The sequence below is a fragment of the Suncus etruscus genome, chromosome 17 (genome assembly GCF_024139225.1).
Source record: "Suncus etruscus isolate mSunEtr1 chromosome 17, mSunEtr1.pri.cur, whole genome shotgun sequence".
In the NCBI taxonomy this organism is placed as follows: domain Eukaryota; kingdom Metazoa; phylum Chordata; class Mammalia; order Eulipotyphla; family Soricidae; genus Suncus; species Suncus etruscus.
This window is the reverse complement of record NC_064864.1, coordinates 17,670,122-17,688,285: the sequence shown is the minus strand read 5'-3', so window position 1 is coordinate 17,688,285 and position 18,164 is coordinate 17,670,122. Positions and strand designations below refer to the sequence as shown.

The following is an 18,164-nucleotide window of genomic DNA, read 5'->3' as shown; positions in this document are numbered from 1 at the left end:
ACAACAACAAAAAAAGTGAGCATGTCCTACTATGGATTCGTGAGATGTTAATCCTGGCACAAAGGTACTCTAAGGCAGGTGAGTGAGGCCTCATCCTTGGTGAGGCAGGATGAGAGAGTAAAGTAGGCAAAGCACTCATCTTGAATCTAGCAGACTTGGTTCCAACCTGGCACTGCTACTACTAGGTCCCACGAGGCCCTGCCCAGGAGCAAGGACCAGAGGACCGCTGGGTGTTGTCCCTATCTCCACCTTCTCACCCCCTGGCGAGGAGCTGGGGAGCATTATAAAAGCAACCCTGTCATAACAACTTATTTCTGGTAGACTACAAAGTATTATTAGCCATCTTCCGAAAATTTTAAGTGATAGTGAAAATTTTACTGGACAAACTGATATAATGGTTTGAAACAAAAAGGTTGTGAACTTTTTAGTGATTTAATTCAAAAGACCCCCTAATCAAAAAAAAGATGATCCTTAGGTTTTAGGACTTTAACTAAAAAGGTTTTTACACCTAATAACTACATCAAAAACATTATCTCTGGGTCCGGAGAGACAGAATAGAGGTAAGGAGTTTGCTTTGCATGCAGAAGGACAGTGTTTCGAATCCCGGCTTCCCACCTGGTCTCCCGAGCCTGCCAGAAGTGATTTCTGAGCATAGAGCCAAGAGTAACCTCTGAGCGCTGCAGGGTGTGACCCAAAAACAAACAAACAAACAAAAATCAAAATAAAAACAACCCATTATCTCCAAGAATCTTCATATTATATAATTAATTCACAAGCAAGCTGCACATTATCATGATTATTTAGAATTTTTCCCAGAAATTAATAAGAGCCTTAATAAAAATGTGAAAGATTTTCTCAAATCACTATAAAATTTTTCATAATGAATTTCACATTTTAGTTTATCTAAGACCTAACTTATCAGAATCCCACATTAGTAAGGTTCTACTGACTTCTTTTTCTTTTTTTTTTGCTAGCCTGCACCCACTATATTGACTTCTAACACAAAGTTCTGATATATTATTGTCTTTGATACAACTAAGTTCTTCAAAATTAAAAAATAGTACCAATTCAAAAATAAGATTATCTTTCTTGAGTATATAGATATGGCTAAGAGAAAAATCACACTGACCATCTTTTAACATTTGAACACTTTAAAAATATAGAATGTAACTTTTTATCTTGAAATAGTATAAAAACCTTTAACCTTTGCCACTACTTTAGTTTTCTTTTGATTCCTTTCAGCCAAACAGATGCTATTCTCCTTATCTTAATCCTCACCCTATGCCACACACTGAACTTTTTGTTTCTTAGCCTCAAACAACATTATCACAAAAGGTTAACTACTACTATTCCTTTTGGCTACTTCTGAAATTACTTCACATAAAATTTCAGCCTATATTTCCAAAAACCCACTGTATACCTTCCTTCATATGAACTTGCACTTAATTTTAAAATATGGTGCATTGGAACCGGAGAGATAGCATGGAGGTAAGGCGTTTGCCTTTCATGCAGAAGGTCGGTGGTTTGAGTCCCGGCATCCCATATGGTCAGTCCCCTGTGCCTGCCAGGGGTGATTTCTGAGCCTGGAGCCAGAAATGACCCCTGAGTGCTGCCGGGTGTGACCAAAAACCCAAGAAAAAATAAAAGATAAAAATAAAATACGGTGCATTAATATTCATGTGTCCAAATCTCAAATACATACTTATCTTTCCTCCCTCATTTGTAATTTCGGCAAAATCAAAACTTGAACAAGTCTTAAGATATAACTGGTCAAAAAAATAAACAAAACTAATCAAATCATACGACTGCTAAGCATGTGTGGCTTATAGCAAATCTTAACTTTTCAGCATTTTTTCTGTCTTGCAATCACCTATTTCTACAAAAATAATAAAATTAACATAAAACACAGCATAAGCCTCAAGAATTACCATTCATTTATTGGCTGTATTTTACAAATCACATCAATATCAGTAATCCAGAGTCCTTTAACTGTCAGTCATAAGTTCCTTCCTATTTCATTCTGTCCATTTCTTCCTGCTATGCTTCAATTAAGAGTTTTCCATTGCCTCTCCCTATTTCCTTCCATTTTAATGCTGATTAAACTGTTTTCACCAATATTCAAAACCTGAACTTCCTCCATGAAACTATGACATCCTCCTAAACTATCCTTTGAGTACACCAGTTTTAATTGATATTTACAATCTTAGTTATATATTACTTTTTCTATACAATAGCATTAAATCATAGTTATAACAAGCCACTAAAATTATACAAATTTAAAAAGATTTCAGTATGCCAAAGTTTTGTAACTCTTATATGTAACACTAGAAAATAACAGTACTACTACTACTACTACTACTACTACTACTACTAATAATAATAATAATAATAATCCATTTAAATGCAGACACAGCAAAAGTGTAAAAAATTTCGCTAGACAGGTTAAAGTAAAATCAAACTAGATGTAATTAACTGAATGTTCTCTTTCATCATCTCCCTAACATTTTTCCTATACTATAGGAAGAATGAGTTTTTCTCTTTTTTTCTTTTTTTTTTGGTTTTTGGGCCTCACCCAGCGGCGCTCAAGGGTTACTCCTGGCTATCTGCTCAGAAATAGCTCCAGGCAGGCACAGGGGACCATATGGGACACCAGGATTCGAACCAAACACGTTTGGTCCTGGATCGGCAGCTTGCAAGACAAACACTACTGTGCTATCTCTCCAGCCCCTAATTTTTTTTTTTAATTTTGTTTTTAGGCTACACTCTAAGTTTGCTTAGGAATCACTCCAAGTGGGTTACAGGACCACATGGGATGCCCAGGATCAAACCCAGGTCTGCTGCATACAAGGCAATCTACCTATCCACTGTACTATTGCTTTTTTCCCCCCCTATTAATCTGTCAAATTCCAAAGTCAAACAAACTCATCTGACAGTCCAGAGACTTGCACTCAATAATTTTAAGATGATCAAAATATCTCTTACTAGTTTGTTTTGGGAAGTGTCTAAAGAGATACTTAAGAGGACCAGGTGCTACTCCTGATAATTCTCAGCCAATCAGGCTGGTGGTTCAGTGGTTCAACATGAGGGCCAAAGAACACAGTACTGGTAGGGTTCTGAGGTGTCAGATGTCAGAGATCATTTTGGTCACTGGTAGTATTCAGGCACCTCCAGGACGATATCTGGCATACTCAGTGGAACCATGTGGTGTACCTGGATCAGCTACAGGCAACAGAAGTGTACTGGCTCCTGTTTGTTTGTAGTACCAGAGATATCAAACTCAGGTCTTGGGCATTAAAGGCATGAACTTTATTGTTGAGGGCCATCATTGGCCCCTTTAATAGCATCTTAAAAACCTTTCCATGCTATATTAGTAAATCTGTGGTCATTGATAAAGATACCTTGTTCTAAGGACACACAAAACAGCATATGGTGAGCATACCTATCTAACAAAGAAAAACATCAAGAAATTAATGTTCAAGATTAAACAAAAGAACAGAACTTTCCTAAATTATATACGTTTTCAAGAAGCAAAAGTTAAAAAATTAAAACCACTTAAAAATCATGAAATATTACTAAAATATATAAAAGAAATAGTAAAGTGATGGGAGGCCCACAGGCACTGTACCAGAAATCAAACCCAGGGCATTGCACATGTGCTCAAAGCAAGTGCTCAATCAATGAAGTTACCTTGTTGGCCCTCTAGAAACTACAAATAAATGCACTTATAAATAAATAAAAGATTCTGGAGTGGGAGTGGGGGATGAGGAGGGAGAGCAAATCTAAATGTGCTCAAGGCTCTTTACTCCTGGCCCTGTGCTTCAGCATCACACCTAGCAGAGGTTGGGGGGGGGGGGAGGGTAAGGACCATATAGAGTGCCAGGGATTGGACTTGCTTAAGCTGGGTGTAAGGCAAATGTTCTACCTCTGAACTATCTTTCCAGCCCCAATGAAACATACCTTTCCAACATAAAAGACCGATCACTTCTAAGGCAGAAGAAAACTCTAGTGTGGAAAACTGTAGTACGAGTTAAAATATCTTAAGAGGACTGGATAATCCTTGACTTCTTCCCTTGATTACTTTAGAGCCAGGTATTAAGACTTCATTCTGGGACCGGGAAGGTGGCGTTAGAAGTAAGGTGTCTGCCTTGCAAGCACTAGCATAGGACGGACTGGACCGGGTTCAATCCCCCGGTATCCCATATGGTCCCCCCAAGCCAGGAAGGATTTCTGAGCGCATAGCCAGGAATAACCCCTGAGCGTCAAACGGGTGCGGCCCCCAAAATAAAAAGACTTCATTCTACTTAGTAAAACCTCTGGCCAAAAGTTGCAAAGAAGAGTAAGATAAGGATGACTGGGATAGGTCTATTATTAGTAAAAGAGAAATAAACTAAAGAGAGCTATTGATGACAGGAGCTCTAATTAATATTTTTGAGAAGGTTTCCTATTTCAACGTATCTTCATTTTCTTTATGAGCATTATTTACGCAAAAAAGAAAAGGCTAACATGAGCTGATGTGCCTGGGATTAAACAGTATCCTAAAAACCAGCACTGTAACTGGATCTAAATCAACATTTTTTTGGTCACAATCAATATTTTCAAGTATCCCTATTTATAATATACTTCAGTTTGTCACCATGCCTTACCAATTTGTCCCTCCTTTTATTGTGCATTTTCTTTCATCTTGCTGTCAATTTCTAATAAGATAATTTTTCTGAGGGAAAGGTTAATTTGTCAGCTTGTTAGAATTTGAACTGTCTTTGATGGCTGTTACAGCAGAGGCTATTTCTTTAATATATATTTCTTTAATAAATGTATATATATAATATATAAAAAACCTGGTTTTGAAAAGCATGAAAACCCATTATTATTGACTGTCTTAGTCCAATACATTAAACAACTAAGCTAAATTCATTTGGATAATTCAGAAATATAGCATTCCTGCATACATTTGAAAATAAGGTAAAACATTTTTTCTAAGCTTTTTTTGAAAATAAACCTTTAGATACATTCAGAAAAATATTCTGGTATATGGAAGGATGAGAATTTAGAGCACTTACTGCAAGTTCCGCCACTGAACATTGGAATAGTTTCAAACATCATCTTGTGAAACAACAGTGCCACTGGTCTATAATCCAGATGATTCTTTAACAGGTAGCTATAATAATACACATAGCGCCTCTGACTGGGAATAGTTACTCCCTGGTGGACAGAAAAAAAAAAAAAAGGAAAAGAAAAGAAAAGCCAAATTCAAAAGAAAAGTTCCATTATAATTATTTCACTAAATCAAAATGGTAACTAGGTTTACCCACTAAGAAACAAAATCAGAAATTTGGTCCCAAGTAATTAATATTTAAATACAATCAATAACAATAAACCAGAGCAACATCAACACAAAGAAACATACCTGAAGTTTTCTTTCTTAAAATACAGTTAACTTAGTCAACATCCAGAACAATGTTTTGATCTATAAACCCAATAAGCCAAGACCATTGGCTCATCCCAAGTAACTGCCAAAGGCCTCCATACTACAACCTGACATGAAATAATACTCCTTCCACGGTTGGTTTTTTTTGGGGGGTTTTGGTTTTTGGGCCACACCCCTTTGACACTCAGGGGTTACTCCTGGCTATGTGCTCAGAAATCGCTCCTGGCTTGGGGGGACCATATGGAACCTCGGTCCGTCCTACGCTAGTGCTTGCAAGGCAGAGACACCTTACCTCTAGCCCCTCCTTCCACAGTTTGAAAACTCTTATTAAACACACAATTCCTCACAGACTTGGTTACTCACTTTCCAGGCATAAGTATATCAAAATCAAATTTTAAAGGCATATAGCCTTTAAAGGGCAGAAAATGAACAGAAAAGATGATACTTCACAATAAAATAGAAGTGTGTAGCTGACATAATGACAAATAGTCCTATAACACACTTACAGGTGTCACCTGACTACAGGCATTTCTTGATTAAATAAAAAGGAGAAATCATAGTATTTTAAAATTTCAAGTACTATAAATGTTATAATCCTCTCTAAAAAAACACATGTAATCTATATATACTATATTTGACATAACTACTGTAGCTTATCTAAAGAAAATTACTGTGTGGTTATGCATTCACTACAGATGCAGAAGTATTAAATAAGTTTTCTAAAACCTCATTTATTCAGCAAATTTAGTGAATAAATGAGGTTTTAAGACATCTTAACCTAACACACTATTCCAACTAGAAAAATTTGAACATTTAACCTGAAAATAAAAGGCAAGTACCATTAATAAGTATAACCGTTAAAAGTGGCATTGCTGACCCAGTTTCGCTTTCCAGCATCCCATATGGTCCAAGCCTGCCAGGAGTAATTTCTGAGCATAGAACAAGCAGTAAACCCTGAGTACTGCAGATGTGCGCCCCCTCCCAAAGTGTCATGCAAAAATTTACAAGTATGCTCAACAAGAAAATTTTTACATTATTCTTTTCTCCTTCTAGGGGGCTGGGTTTTGGATCACACTCAGATGCGTTCAGGTCTTACTCCTAGTTCTGTGTTCTGGGATCACTCCTGGCAGTGTTCAAGGGGCCATATATGGTGCTAGTGATCAAGGTTAAACCAGCCACATGCAAAGCAAGCACCCTACTGGCTACTTTATATCTTGGGCCCTATAACATAGCTTGTTATTTTTGGCATCTGAATCTCCTGTTGGTTTTTTTTTGTTGTTGTTTGTTTTTTTGCTTTTTGGGCCACAGCTGGCAATGCTCAGGGGTCACTCCTGGCTATGCACTCAAAAATCCTGACTCGGGGAACCATATGGGACACCGGGTGATCGAACCAAGGTCGATCCTTCTTCTGTGCTATCGCTCTCGCCCCATGAATCTCCTACTATTTTTAAAGCTTTAAACAGAAGATATCCCGTGACCAGAGCGATATAGCATAGCCCGTAGGCGTTTGCCTTACATGCAGCCAACCAGGGTTCAATCCCTGAGCGCAGAGCCAGTATGTACATGAGACAAATATTCTACCCCTGAGCTATATCCCAGGTTTTATGGGCCTTTTTTTGTTTTAATGTGATTTAATAAAATATATTTTTTAAAAAGATAAAAATCATTTCAATCATGACAAATAATGTACAATTTTGACCACAGTACCAAGATCATGCATACATCTTTAAATTGAGATTAAATGCTGACGATCAAGACTCTCTTAATTTATTTTCTCAGAAAAATTAAGACTATAAATGCATTTACTATAAATCTTGCTAAATCTGAAAAATGTTATACAAATTCTCATTTAAAATTCCTAAAATTCTATCTGTATTTAAGATATGACTTTGGCAAACAAAAAGTTTTTGTTCATGTCTTTTTCATACCTTATATGATAGCCTTAATTTGAAGAACGGCTACCCAAGTTAATGTAAAATTTATCACTAAAATTTAAACTTAAAAAGTTTCTTTTTAAAAAAAAAATTACTATTATTTTTTCAAACTATCTCCATCAGACACCTTCCTAGCCTCTACATTTAAAAAGTTTAGACATTTATACATATTTAAATGTACATATTTATATTTATGGTAGAAATTCATATCGATCAAGATCAAATAGGGAATTACAAAGCAGGTTGAAGCAAACAGAAGATAGAAAGGGAAAAACATTTGAAACAAATTTATTTTCCAGTCAAAAATTAAGATTTTAAAAAGGGCCCAGAGAGATAGCACAGCGGTGTTTGCCTTGCAAGCAGCCGATCCAGGACCAAAGGTGGTTGGTTCGAATCCCGGTGTCCCATATGGTCCCCCGTGCCTGCCAGGAGCTATTTCTGAGCAAGACAGCCAGGAGTAACCCCTGAGCAACGCCGGGTGTGGCCCAAAAACCAAAAAAAAAAAAAAAAAAAAGAAAGATTTTTAAAAAATATTTGTCACGGGGCCAGAGAGATAGCACAGCGGTAGGGCATTTGGCTTGCTAGTGGCCGACCCAGGACCAATGGTGGTTCAAATCCTGGCATCCCATATGGTCCCCAGTACCTGCCAGAAACGATTTCTGAGAACCAGGAGTAACCCCTGAGCACTGCCGGGTGTGCCCCCCCAAATAAAACCCAATCACAACAAATAAGAAAGATCAAGTTACTTGGAAGTTTAGTGAAATGCTAACATTTCTTTGCTATCTGTGTAAAAGGAAAGGGTTTTCAAAGCTTTACATTCATTCATTAGCAAGTGACAAACAACATTATCAATCTATAGTGTTTAATTACTGTTAACTTTAATCTAAAAGGACTATGTTACTATGTAAAAAATAATGAGTCTACTTACTAGCTGTCAACATTAGATTAGTAATTTATGAGCTTGTGCAATATAACATTACACAATTAAAATAAAAATAAAAGGACAATGGCAAAATAAAAATATTTTCACAGCAAATTAGAATCAATTATGGTTTCTGTAATTGGGGGGGGGGTGGTAGAAGGTCTTTGTTTGGCCACCCCCAGCAGTGCTCAAGGGACTTTATTTGGTGCTTACCCAGGTTGTCTACATGTTAAGTCAAGTGGTCTTACTACCACACATTTCTTAAGACTAGGGATTCTCTATTTTTTGTTTTTGTTTTTGTTTGGGCCACACCCATTTGATGCTCAGGGGTTACTCCTGGCTAAGCACTCAGAAATTGCCCCTGGCTTGGGGGGACCATATGGGACACCGGGGGATCGAGCCTCAGTCCGTTCGGTGGCTAGCGCTTGCAAGGCAGACACCTTACCTCTAGCGCCACCTCACCGGCCCCAGGATTCTATATTTTAACTCTAAAGTTCTTATTCACCTGTTAATGTGCCAGTTTCTCAAATTCAGTATGTATATATTAAAGGTGAAAAAGTCCAAAATGATAGTGAAATAACCCTTATATCTCCTCATATTATTCTACTTTCATAGCCACAATGTACAGTTAGTAATGTTTAATTAATAATGCAACGATAGTGCTAAGTGTAGAATTTAAAATAAAATGAGTAAAATGTCCACACTAAATTGACAGTACATATGCAGCACAAATAGTTCATGAAAGCCAATATTTAAAATGTAACATGTACAGCTTCCCTATAGCACTTTGAATACAAAAACAATTTCAGATATCTTTTTTTTTTAATTGTTTTGGGCTACACCCAGCAGTGATCAGGTATCAATACTTGGAAGTGTCCTGTGGACTATATGTAACTGAGTTACTGAATGCAAGGCAATTGTCTTAACCCCTATATTAACTCACCTGCCTCTCAATTATGTTTTTTATATCAATTAATATTTTATTTACCTCAAAAATTATCTGACCTAAAGTAAAGCTGTTGGAGATTTAATTACTCATTTTCAAATATTCCTTATTTTCATTTAAATCAAGACTAAAAATTATTTTATTCTCTAAGCCAGAAGTTTTATGTTAGTCTATAACAATAACCCAAAGTTACAGCTTTACTCTCTAACCCAATTTTCTGCTATTAAAAAATTACTAGGGGTGGTGGCTCAGGGCATAAGGCTTTGTATCCAAAGTGCTATAGGGAAGCTGTACATGTTACATTTTAAATATAGGCTTTCATGAACTATTTGTGCTGCATATGTACTGTCAATTTAGTGTGGACATTTTACTCATTTTATTTTAAATTCTACACTTAGCACTATCGTTGCATTATTAATTAAACATTACTAACTGTACATTGTGGCTATGAAAGTAGAATAATATGAGGAGATATAAGGGTTATTTCACAATCATTTTGGACTTTTTCACCTTTAATATATACATACTGAATTTGAGAAACTGGTACATTAACAGGTGAATAAGAACTTTAGAGTTAAAATAGAGAATCCTTGGTCTTAAGAAATGTGTGGGGCCCGGAGAGATAGCACAGCGGCGTTTGCCTTGCAAGCAGCCGATCCAGGACCAAAGGTGGTTGGTTCGAATCCCGGTGTCCCATATGGTCCCCCGTGCCTGCCAGGAGCTATTTCTGAGCAGACAGCCAGGAGTAACCCCTGAGCACCGCTGGGTGTGGCCCAAAAAACAAAAAAAAAAAAAAAAAAAAAAAAAAAAAAAAAAAAAAAAAAAAGAAAAAGAAAAAGAAAGAAATGTGTGGTGGTAAGACCACTTGACTTAACATTGTAGACAACCTGGGTAAGCACCAAACAGAGTCCCTTGAGCACTGTGGGGGGTGGCCCAAACAAAGACCTTACATGCATAGCACCTTGCATGCGCTAGCCTAGGAAGTTCTATTCCCTGGCATCCCATATGGTCCCCCAAGACAGAAGTGATTTCTGAGCGCATAGCCAGGAGTAACCCCTGAGCGTCACCAGGTGAGGCCCCAAAACCAAAACCAAACCAAAACAAAAAAACCCACCAACTTACATTTTTACCTTTTTCCCCTAAAATATAACTTTCAAAACAACTCAGCAATTTTCAGTTTAACTAAGTTTTTCACTCCCCAACCATGCTTCTACAGGCTTTACTCAGTCTTACCCATTTCATATCATTCAATGACTCTTTTTGTATTTACATGTATACTCATGACCACACTATCTTAGCATTTTAGTCACCCCACATAACTTTTCTCTCTTGTCCCAAATCTCATTCTCAATTAATTCTGCTCATATTTTCTAGGAACCCAGAATTCAAATTTCCCTTCTCCCATCTTTCATTTCTAATATTTAATAGAAGTGCCCCTTCAAACTCACACAGGTTCTGCTTTGGCAAGTTCTCTATTAGCAGACATTATGCTTTTATTTTCTTAATAAAAGCTGATTTCTCTTAATAATAAACTCAATTAAAATTGATTCTTTCTATCCAAGAGGCTAATATTCAAGGCCAAAACCTAAATTGTTTCCTGTTCTCTCAAACCTCATCTTCTGTGGATTCTTTCAGCAGCAAGCTCAAGGAAAAAAGTCTCTCCTTCCCAATGCACAGAAATCCATTCTTATACTAATGATTTCTTAATGGTCATTAGTGCTTTCAAACCAGATTTCCTAATGTTTTCTAATCCTAGTTCTTCTTTTTGACTGCCGTCTAAAAACAACTTGCTGCTTGCATGCAAGAGAGTACACTCTCCAGAGGGTCTCTTCTCTCTCCACTTTACTGGTTTCTCTCTTCATCGTACTTTCTTCTTATCCCCAAACATAGACAAACCTCTAACCTATATAATAATCAACTTCTGCATTTACTTAGAAAAATTTTATATCTTACTGTGACTTTATGCTCCGTTTACTGCTTGTTGGTTGGTTTTTGGGCCACATCCAGCAGCCACTCAGAAGTTATTCCTGGCTCTGCATTCAGAAATCACTCCTGGAAGGCTTGTGGTATCATATGAGATGCCAGAGATCGAACCCTGGGTCTGACCAAGGTCAGCAGCATGCAAGACAAATGCCCTACCACTGTGCTATCACTCTAAACCCCAAAATTAACAACTGAGCCTTAAACTACTACCACCACTGCTACTTATTGCACCTTCACCATGTTATCTGCATTATTTGGAAAGTCTTCCACATTTAAAATAAGGGTATTACAGGTAATACTGTTTTATACATATAAAAACATACATCTTATAAGTAATGGAAGTAAGACTTCATGCCAGCATTCAAATCCAGAGTGAATGCTCAACCACTATGCTATTCAACCACATTCCTTGTGCTAGAGTCAAAGAAACTATCTCAGACAGCTGTGATATACATAGGATTATAGAAATGAAAAGTGTGAGAACCCTAGCACTAGAGCAAAGGTGAAATAGTAGGGTGGGTCACTCGGCAAATCAATGTACAAAAAAACGCACATATGACAGAGATTTAAACTCATGAAGAATATTATTTTATCCTATATATCTATTCAGATGCCAAAATTCAGATGTGAACTCTGAAATAGCTCTCAAATTCCACTTTTAATTTACCATGGCTTTTTAATTAATTTGGTCATCTCTAAATGGTACTAAGAGAATCGAGTGGTTCATGGGATTGAACCTACATGCAAAGCACGTGCAGTACCCTTTGAACTTTTGTCTCCTCCTTAGCTCTTCCAATTTATTTCATTTTTAGTAGTCCAATTTCTTAAAATCTTTATAAATAAGAGTTAAATTATCACACTACCCATAATTCCAGAGCAAAAGACAGGCCAAATATTTTCCATTCTTTTTTTTTTTTGGTTTTTGGGCCACACCCGGCAGTGCTCAGGGGTTACTCCTGCTCAGAAATAGCTCCTGGCAGGCACGGGGGACCATATGGGACACCGGGATTCGAACCAACCACCTTTGGTCCTGGATTGGCTGCTTGCAAGGCAAACGCCGCTGTGCTATCTCTCTGGGCCCATATTTTCCATTCTTATCTGACAATTCCCTTCCACTTTCTTTTAGCTAAGTATTTTCCTGCATATTGTGTATCTTTTTTAAAATTACCAAATTATGGTATAAAGGCAATGCCAACCTGGGAGGTTCAATATAGTTTCTATTACCTAGATAAAAATGTTGTTGCTTTAACGTTTGAGAGCAGTCATTTAAAAGTGTATATCAAACTGGTTCTTTCAGCGAGCTGTAGAATTATATACAATTTACATTTTATTTTGAAACAATTATATTTTTATTAAAAACTGTCCATTTCAGGAGAAAGAATGAGGAAGAAAATAAACATTCTGCTGCAATATAAATGCCACTAGAAACATAATTTTTCAACTTAATGTTTCTTTTTAATTAAAATTGGTACAAGCAAAAAAACATTGAAAATACATTTCATTATAAATATAAAAAGTGGATATATGAATTTTAACAATGGTTTAGAATTACAAAGCAGAAATCACAAATTAAATCTAAAATAAAATACTGATAAAGTAATAAATTTAACAGCAAATGTTTAAAAAATAACTAATTTATTTTGGAGAGCCATTTATTTTCTACTTCTCTGGTAGAATTCCACAGTCGTATTGTCGAATAGCGTTACCATACTCAGCTAAGTTTTCTTTTTCTTTTTTAAATTTTTGATCCACACGCGGTGACGCTCAGGGGTTACTCCAGGCTATGTGCTCAGAAATTGCTCCTGGTTTGGAGGACCATATGGGACACTGGGGGATTGAACTACGGTCCATCCTGGGTCAGCTAAGTGCAAGGCAAATGCCCTACCACTGCGCCATCGCTCTGGCCCCATCAGCTATGTTTTCTTAAGATGACAATAATTACACCTACTAAGGGTTAAAAATATATTATTCCACTAGAACTGTTAAGTGTGATATATTTACAAGTTCTGAGACAAATAGCAAAGAATTTAAGGGAGCCTAATGGTATTTTAAGATCAACCACCTAATTCTCTTTGTTCTATTAAATTAAGGATGGTTGAATGCCACAGCATCTATAAAGGGTATATAAGTGAGAAGCAATTGTCAAAACAGACTAGCTTCATCTGCATTATGTAATATTTGACCTTTTGAAGATTAACTGAAATTTATCAGAATTCTTTTGTAGTTTTAGGGCCTATAGAAAGAAGCTCAATAGTATGCCAGGAGACTCACATTTACTCAAAATGTTATCATTAATTAAAAAATCTTAAAGCATATTCTGTCAGGGGTCATATGTTTTTACTCCAAGATGCTAAAAGTAATCAATTTCAACTTAATTAACTGAGTTTTGATATCATAAAATAAATAACAATTTTACTGAGTATATTCTTATTTATTTATTTTTTTTTTAATTTTTGGTTTTTGGGTCACACCTGGCAGCGCTCAGGGGTTCATATGGGATGCCGGGATTTGAACTACCGACTTTCTGCATGCAAGGCAAGCGCCTTACCTCCATGCTATCTCTTCGACCTCTACTGAGTATATTCTAAGTATGACATTATGACAAGATGTCATAATGAGAGACAATGTCATTGTTCTTGCTTGCATGCAGCAGACCCGAGTTCAAACCCCAGGGACCACACATGGTCCCCAAGTACCCTCTAAATATGATCCTTGAGTGTAGAGTCAAGAGTAAATCCTGAGCACCACCCAGAGTGGCCCAAACAAAACAAAACATTATGACTGACACTTCTCCAGTTATTTTCTCATCCTTTTTTATTGGGAGAGATTCTAACCTTATGAAGATGGAGGATAAGCTATGCTTAAAGCAGTTCAGCTAATATACTGTCACAATAATAATACTTTACTATGTGATACTATACTATACCCATTACATTTCATTTTCATAAATAACATCCTGTTGTCTTTTCAACTCTGATCCCGTTTCACAACAGCATCTCATAAGGTTTGCCATTTCATCAAACATCCTTTTACAAATAGAATTGCTTAATGAAATTTTCTAATGTTTTAATAGAAAACTGTCTCATTAACTCTGAAAACCGTCCACCACACGGGGGAAGTGGAAAAAATACTCATCACAAAAGTTGTGGTCACTAAAGTATTGTCCCTCAAATTAAAATTTTTATTAAAGCAATTATTTTGGCTCAAACTTCAATTGAAACCAACAAAGTAATATATAACAAAGTCTCTATATACTTAGATTGCCATGTATTTGTACATAGCAAGAACTTGAATTCAAGTCTCATGCATGCAAAGTATGCAATTTTCACATCCCAGGCTCTTGAGTTTTGATTTTTTTTCCCCTGAATGACAGGATGGAAAGTCCCAATTCTACTTTATGTCTAGATTTCACTATCAAATGCAAAAAGCCAACTTTTCTCAAGAAGCACCTACATCAGACAAGGCATGTTATGCCTGAGTATAAGGTAGATGAATAAGAGAAAGGATGAAGGAGAAGGAGAGAACATGTAAAAGTCAAGTTTAATTAGAAAAAGACAAGGAAAAACATTTATTTAAAATACTAGGTTAAGCCACCCTTTGGAGTTGTTGGCTCTAATGTCAAAGAAAGAAAGTCACAACTGAAAATGATAAAGGCAAATTTTTCAGAAATTATTAGACATATTTTAAGTTACAATAGGAAACACTGGTTCATTATATTTAGAAAATATAGAGGTAATAATATATAAATATAAATCAGTATATGAAAGGGTTGAAAAATATTGCTTCCTTTCAAGTAATGACTAATTACAATTACTAAGTTTCATCAAATACATTAATAGTAATGTAATTTTAAAAAATTCTTTCTATTTGAGAATACCTTATGGAAACTAACCAATATTTAGTATTTCAAACTGGTGAGGATTCTTTGCAAAGCAGATAAGAAAAAGAAAGAAAACTCCCTCTGATACTTAAATATTCTCTAGTCAGAAAAGTCACCTTAATGTCTAGCGAAAGATTTGACTACAATAATAAATACAGAAACTCTATTTGCCACTATGACTCACTGCTTTTTGTTCACTGGCATGCAATATCTATTGTTATGAAATAATGGACTACTTCATGAGGGAAAACTTTTTGTTTGTTTGTTTTGTTTTTGTTTTTGTTTTTTTGTTTTTGGGCCACACCCGTGACGCTCAGGGGTTACTCCTGGCTATGCGCTCAGAAGTCGCTCCTGGCTTGGGGGACCATATGGGACATGGGGGATCGAACCGCGGTCCATCCAAGGCTAGCGCAGGCAAGGCAGGCACCTTACCTCTAGCGCCACCACCCGGCCCCGAGAGACAACTTTTGAATTACAGTCTGTAAGACTGATTATGAAGGGGCTGAAGAGATAGTGTAACAGATAAAGTACTTGCTTTGCACAAAGCCAACCAGGGTTCAATCCCCCAATCTCTTATCTCCCATTAGCATTGCTAGGAGTGAGCTCTTCGTGAAGAGTCAGGAGTAGAAGTCCTCAGCATTGCCAGGCATGGCCCCAAAACAAAAGATTTGTGTCATCAGGAAAAGAAAATAAGTACATGAATGTATAGGCTATGTCTCAGAGAACCATGCTTTTTCTTCAGTTTTTGAGTTTGGGTTTGTTTTGGGGGCATAACCAGCAGAACTCAAAGGTTACTACTGGGTCTGCACACAGTGGTCATTCCTGGGACTACTGTTGGGGATTTTCGAGGTGCCAGGGGTCAAACCTGTTTGCCCGTGCGTCAGGCAAATCCCTACCCACTGTCCTATCTGTCAAGTCTCATCTTATCTTTTTTTTTTTCGGGCCACACCCATTTGATGCTCCGGGGTTACTCCTGGCTAAGCACTCAGAAATTGCCCCTGGCTTGGGGGGACCATATGGGACCCCGGGGGATCGAACCGTGGTCCTTCCTTGGCTAGCGCTTGCAAGGCAGACACCTTACCTCTAGCGCCACCTCGCCGGCCCCTCATCTTGTCTTTTTTAAAGATAATTCAGCATCTTACCATTCTTATAATTTTAATTCCTTTGGTTTTGGGTTACACCCAAACAGTCAAATTTCAATCCTGGAAATGATTTGGGGATCATATGCAGTGCCAGGGTTTGCACCAGCAATTGCCTTTACCCTTGTGCTATCCGTACAGTACCAGGAATCTTTATTTCCTCACATAAGCTTACTTTCCACCAGGCAGAAGATTATATATATTACATTTGCTCTCATTTTTCTATGACATAGGACTTTCTGTTAGAGCTGACTGGCTCTAACAAAGGTTACACCCAAGTTGCCAAATGAAAGACAAGAGCATAGCTTCACCATATCATTTTTTAAATAAAAGTTAAAATAAAAACAGACTTTGCACTACTATTGAGAAAACTAAAACTTAATTTTGACTAATTTAAGTTTAAAAGTATCATTCTTAAGTAGGGGCCAATGATTTTTACAAAAAAAACAAAAAGACATAATTCTTATTGCAAGAAATATTTTTCAATGCAATTAAAAACTATAAGCAAAATTGTATATACCATACATACCCTTTTATACAAGGTATTTATAAGTATAACACATTTTCAAAAGAAGATAATACATATAATTTTAAAATCCCTGGTTTAATCTAGTGTTCTAGCTCCATGCTACAACTGTTCCTTTAAAAATGATTTGTTTTGGGGCCATACCCTGGCAGTGCTCAGTACTCACAGCTCTGTGCTTGGCAACCATACGATGATGAGGATAGAACTGGTGTTCCTGGATGGAAAGCATGCACTCCAGTGCTTTGAATCGTTTCCTGAAATCTATTATAAAATTCTTATTTTCTGATCATATTTTTCACTACCAAAATGTCTGCTGTCCCATTAATACTATTTTAAATCTCCAATACTTTATAATGGAACTTTAATTTGACCTATTTCTTCTAGTTCAGTCTCTTAAACCTATGGTACCCTACATTCCTTCTCCTAAAGAGTAGAACAATTTACCTTCTGTATTTTTAAGCAGTAAAAGCATGTTTCCATGAAGAGGTGAACCTGAAGTCAGTATCTGAGGGCCTCTGCTATGTTTTTTCAGTGCATATCACCCCAAATGTACATAAGATACAGCAATGTAAAGGTAATTATAACCGACTCAAATTTCATAAATTATCGCTAGTAAATCCTGACATACTTTTTAAAAGTTCACAAAGTCAAATAAAGCAAGAGATAAGAAAGGAAGCAGTACAATAAGGAATCAATGCAGCTACTCAGTTCAAGTAAAAGAGAAAATCTTTTATGTGGGGCCAGAGAGATAGTACTAGAAGGAAAGTGCTTGCCCTCACTAAGCCAATCCCAGCAAAGCAAACGGGTTCCGAGCCCTACCAGAAGTGATCAACACACATAGAACGGGGGTAAGCACCCTAAGCGCTATTCAAGTGTCACCTATAAACCAAAACATCCTTCTACAAATAAAACAAAACAAAAGATTACTTATGGGGCCAGAGTGATAGCACAGAGGGGTCAGGCATTTGCCTTGCTTGTGGCTGACCTGGGTTAGATCCCTGGCATCTCATATGGTTTCCTGAACCCGCCAGGAGTAATTCCTGAGCACAGAGCCTTTTAAGAAGTAACCCCTGAGTTGTCACAGGGTATAGCACAAAAATAAAAGACCAAAAAAAAAAAAAATCTAAAATGATATCACTTATTGATGATCACATAACACTGTGATGTCTACCTTAATAACTTTTTAATTAAGTTTATCAGGAGTGGGTTTAAATTTTGCATTTTGAAAACAAATATAGAAAATCTCTTTGTTAGAAATGCAAGCATATTTTACCACACCATGAAAAAAAGAGAAGGGATAGTTAAAACCACTACAGAAAGTTCTAGTTTGCTGTGTGTAAATTAAAATTTTCTTTTTGCTAAGAAGCATAAATTACTTTCAAAATATTACTACATAAATCACATTTATC

At 36.7% G+C, this 18,164-nt stretch overlaps 1 protein-coding gene across 1 annotated transcript in view; it reads right to left on the bottom strand.

Moving 5' to 3' along the window:
* Window positions 1-18,164, bottom strand: part of PTEN (phosphatase and tensin homolog) — a 97,329-nt gene that overhangs the window by 11,807 nt on the left and 67,358 nt on the right. Inside the window, exon 6 of the mRNA XM_049764656.1 lies at window positions 5,058-5,199. Within this exon, the coding sequence (XP_049620613.1) occupies window positions 5,058-5,199 (142 nt within the window). The remainder of the gene's footprint in view (window positions 1-5,057; window positions 5,200-18,164) is intronic.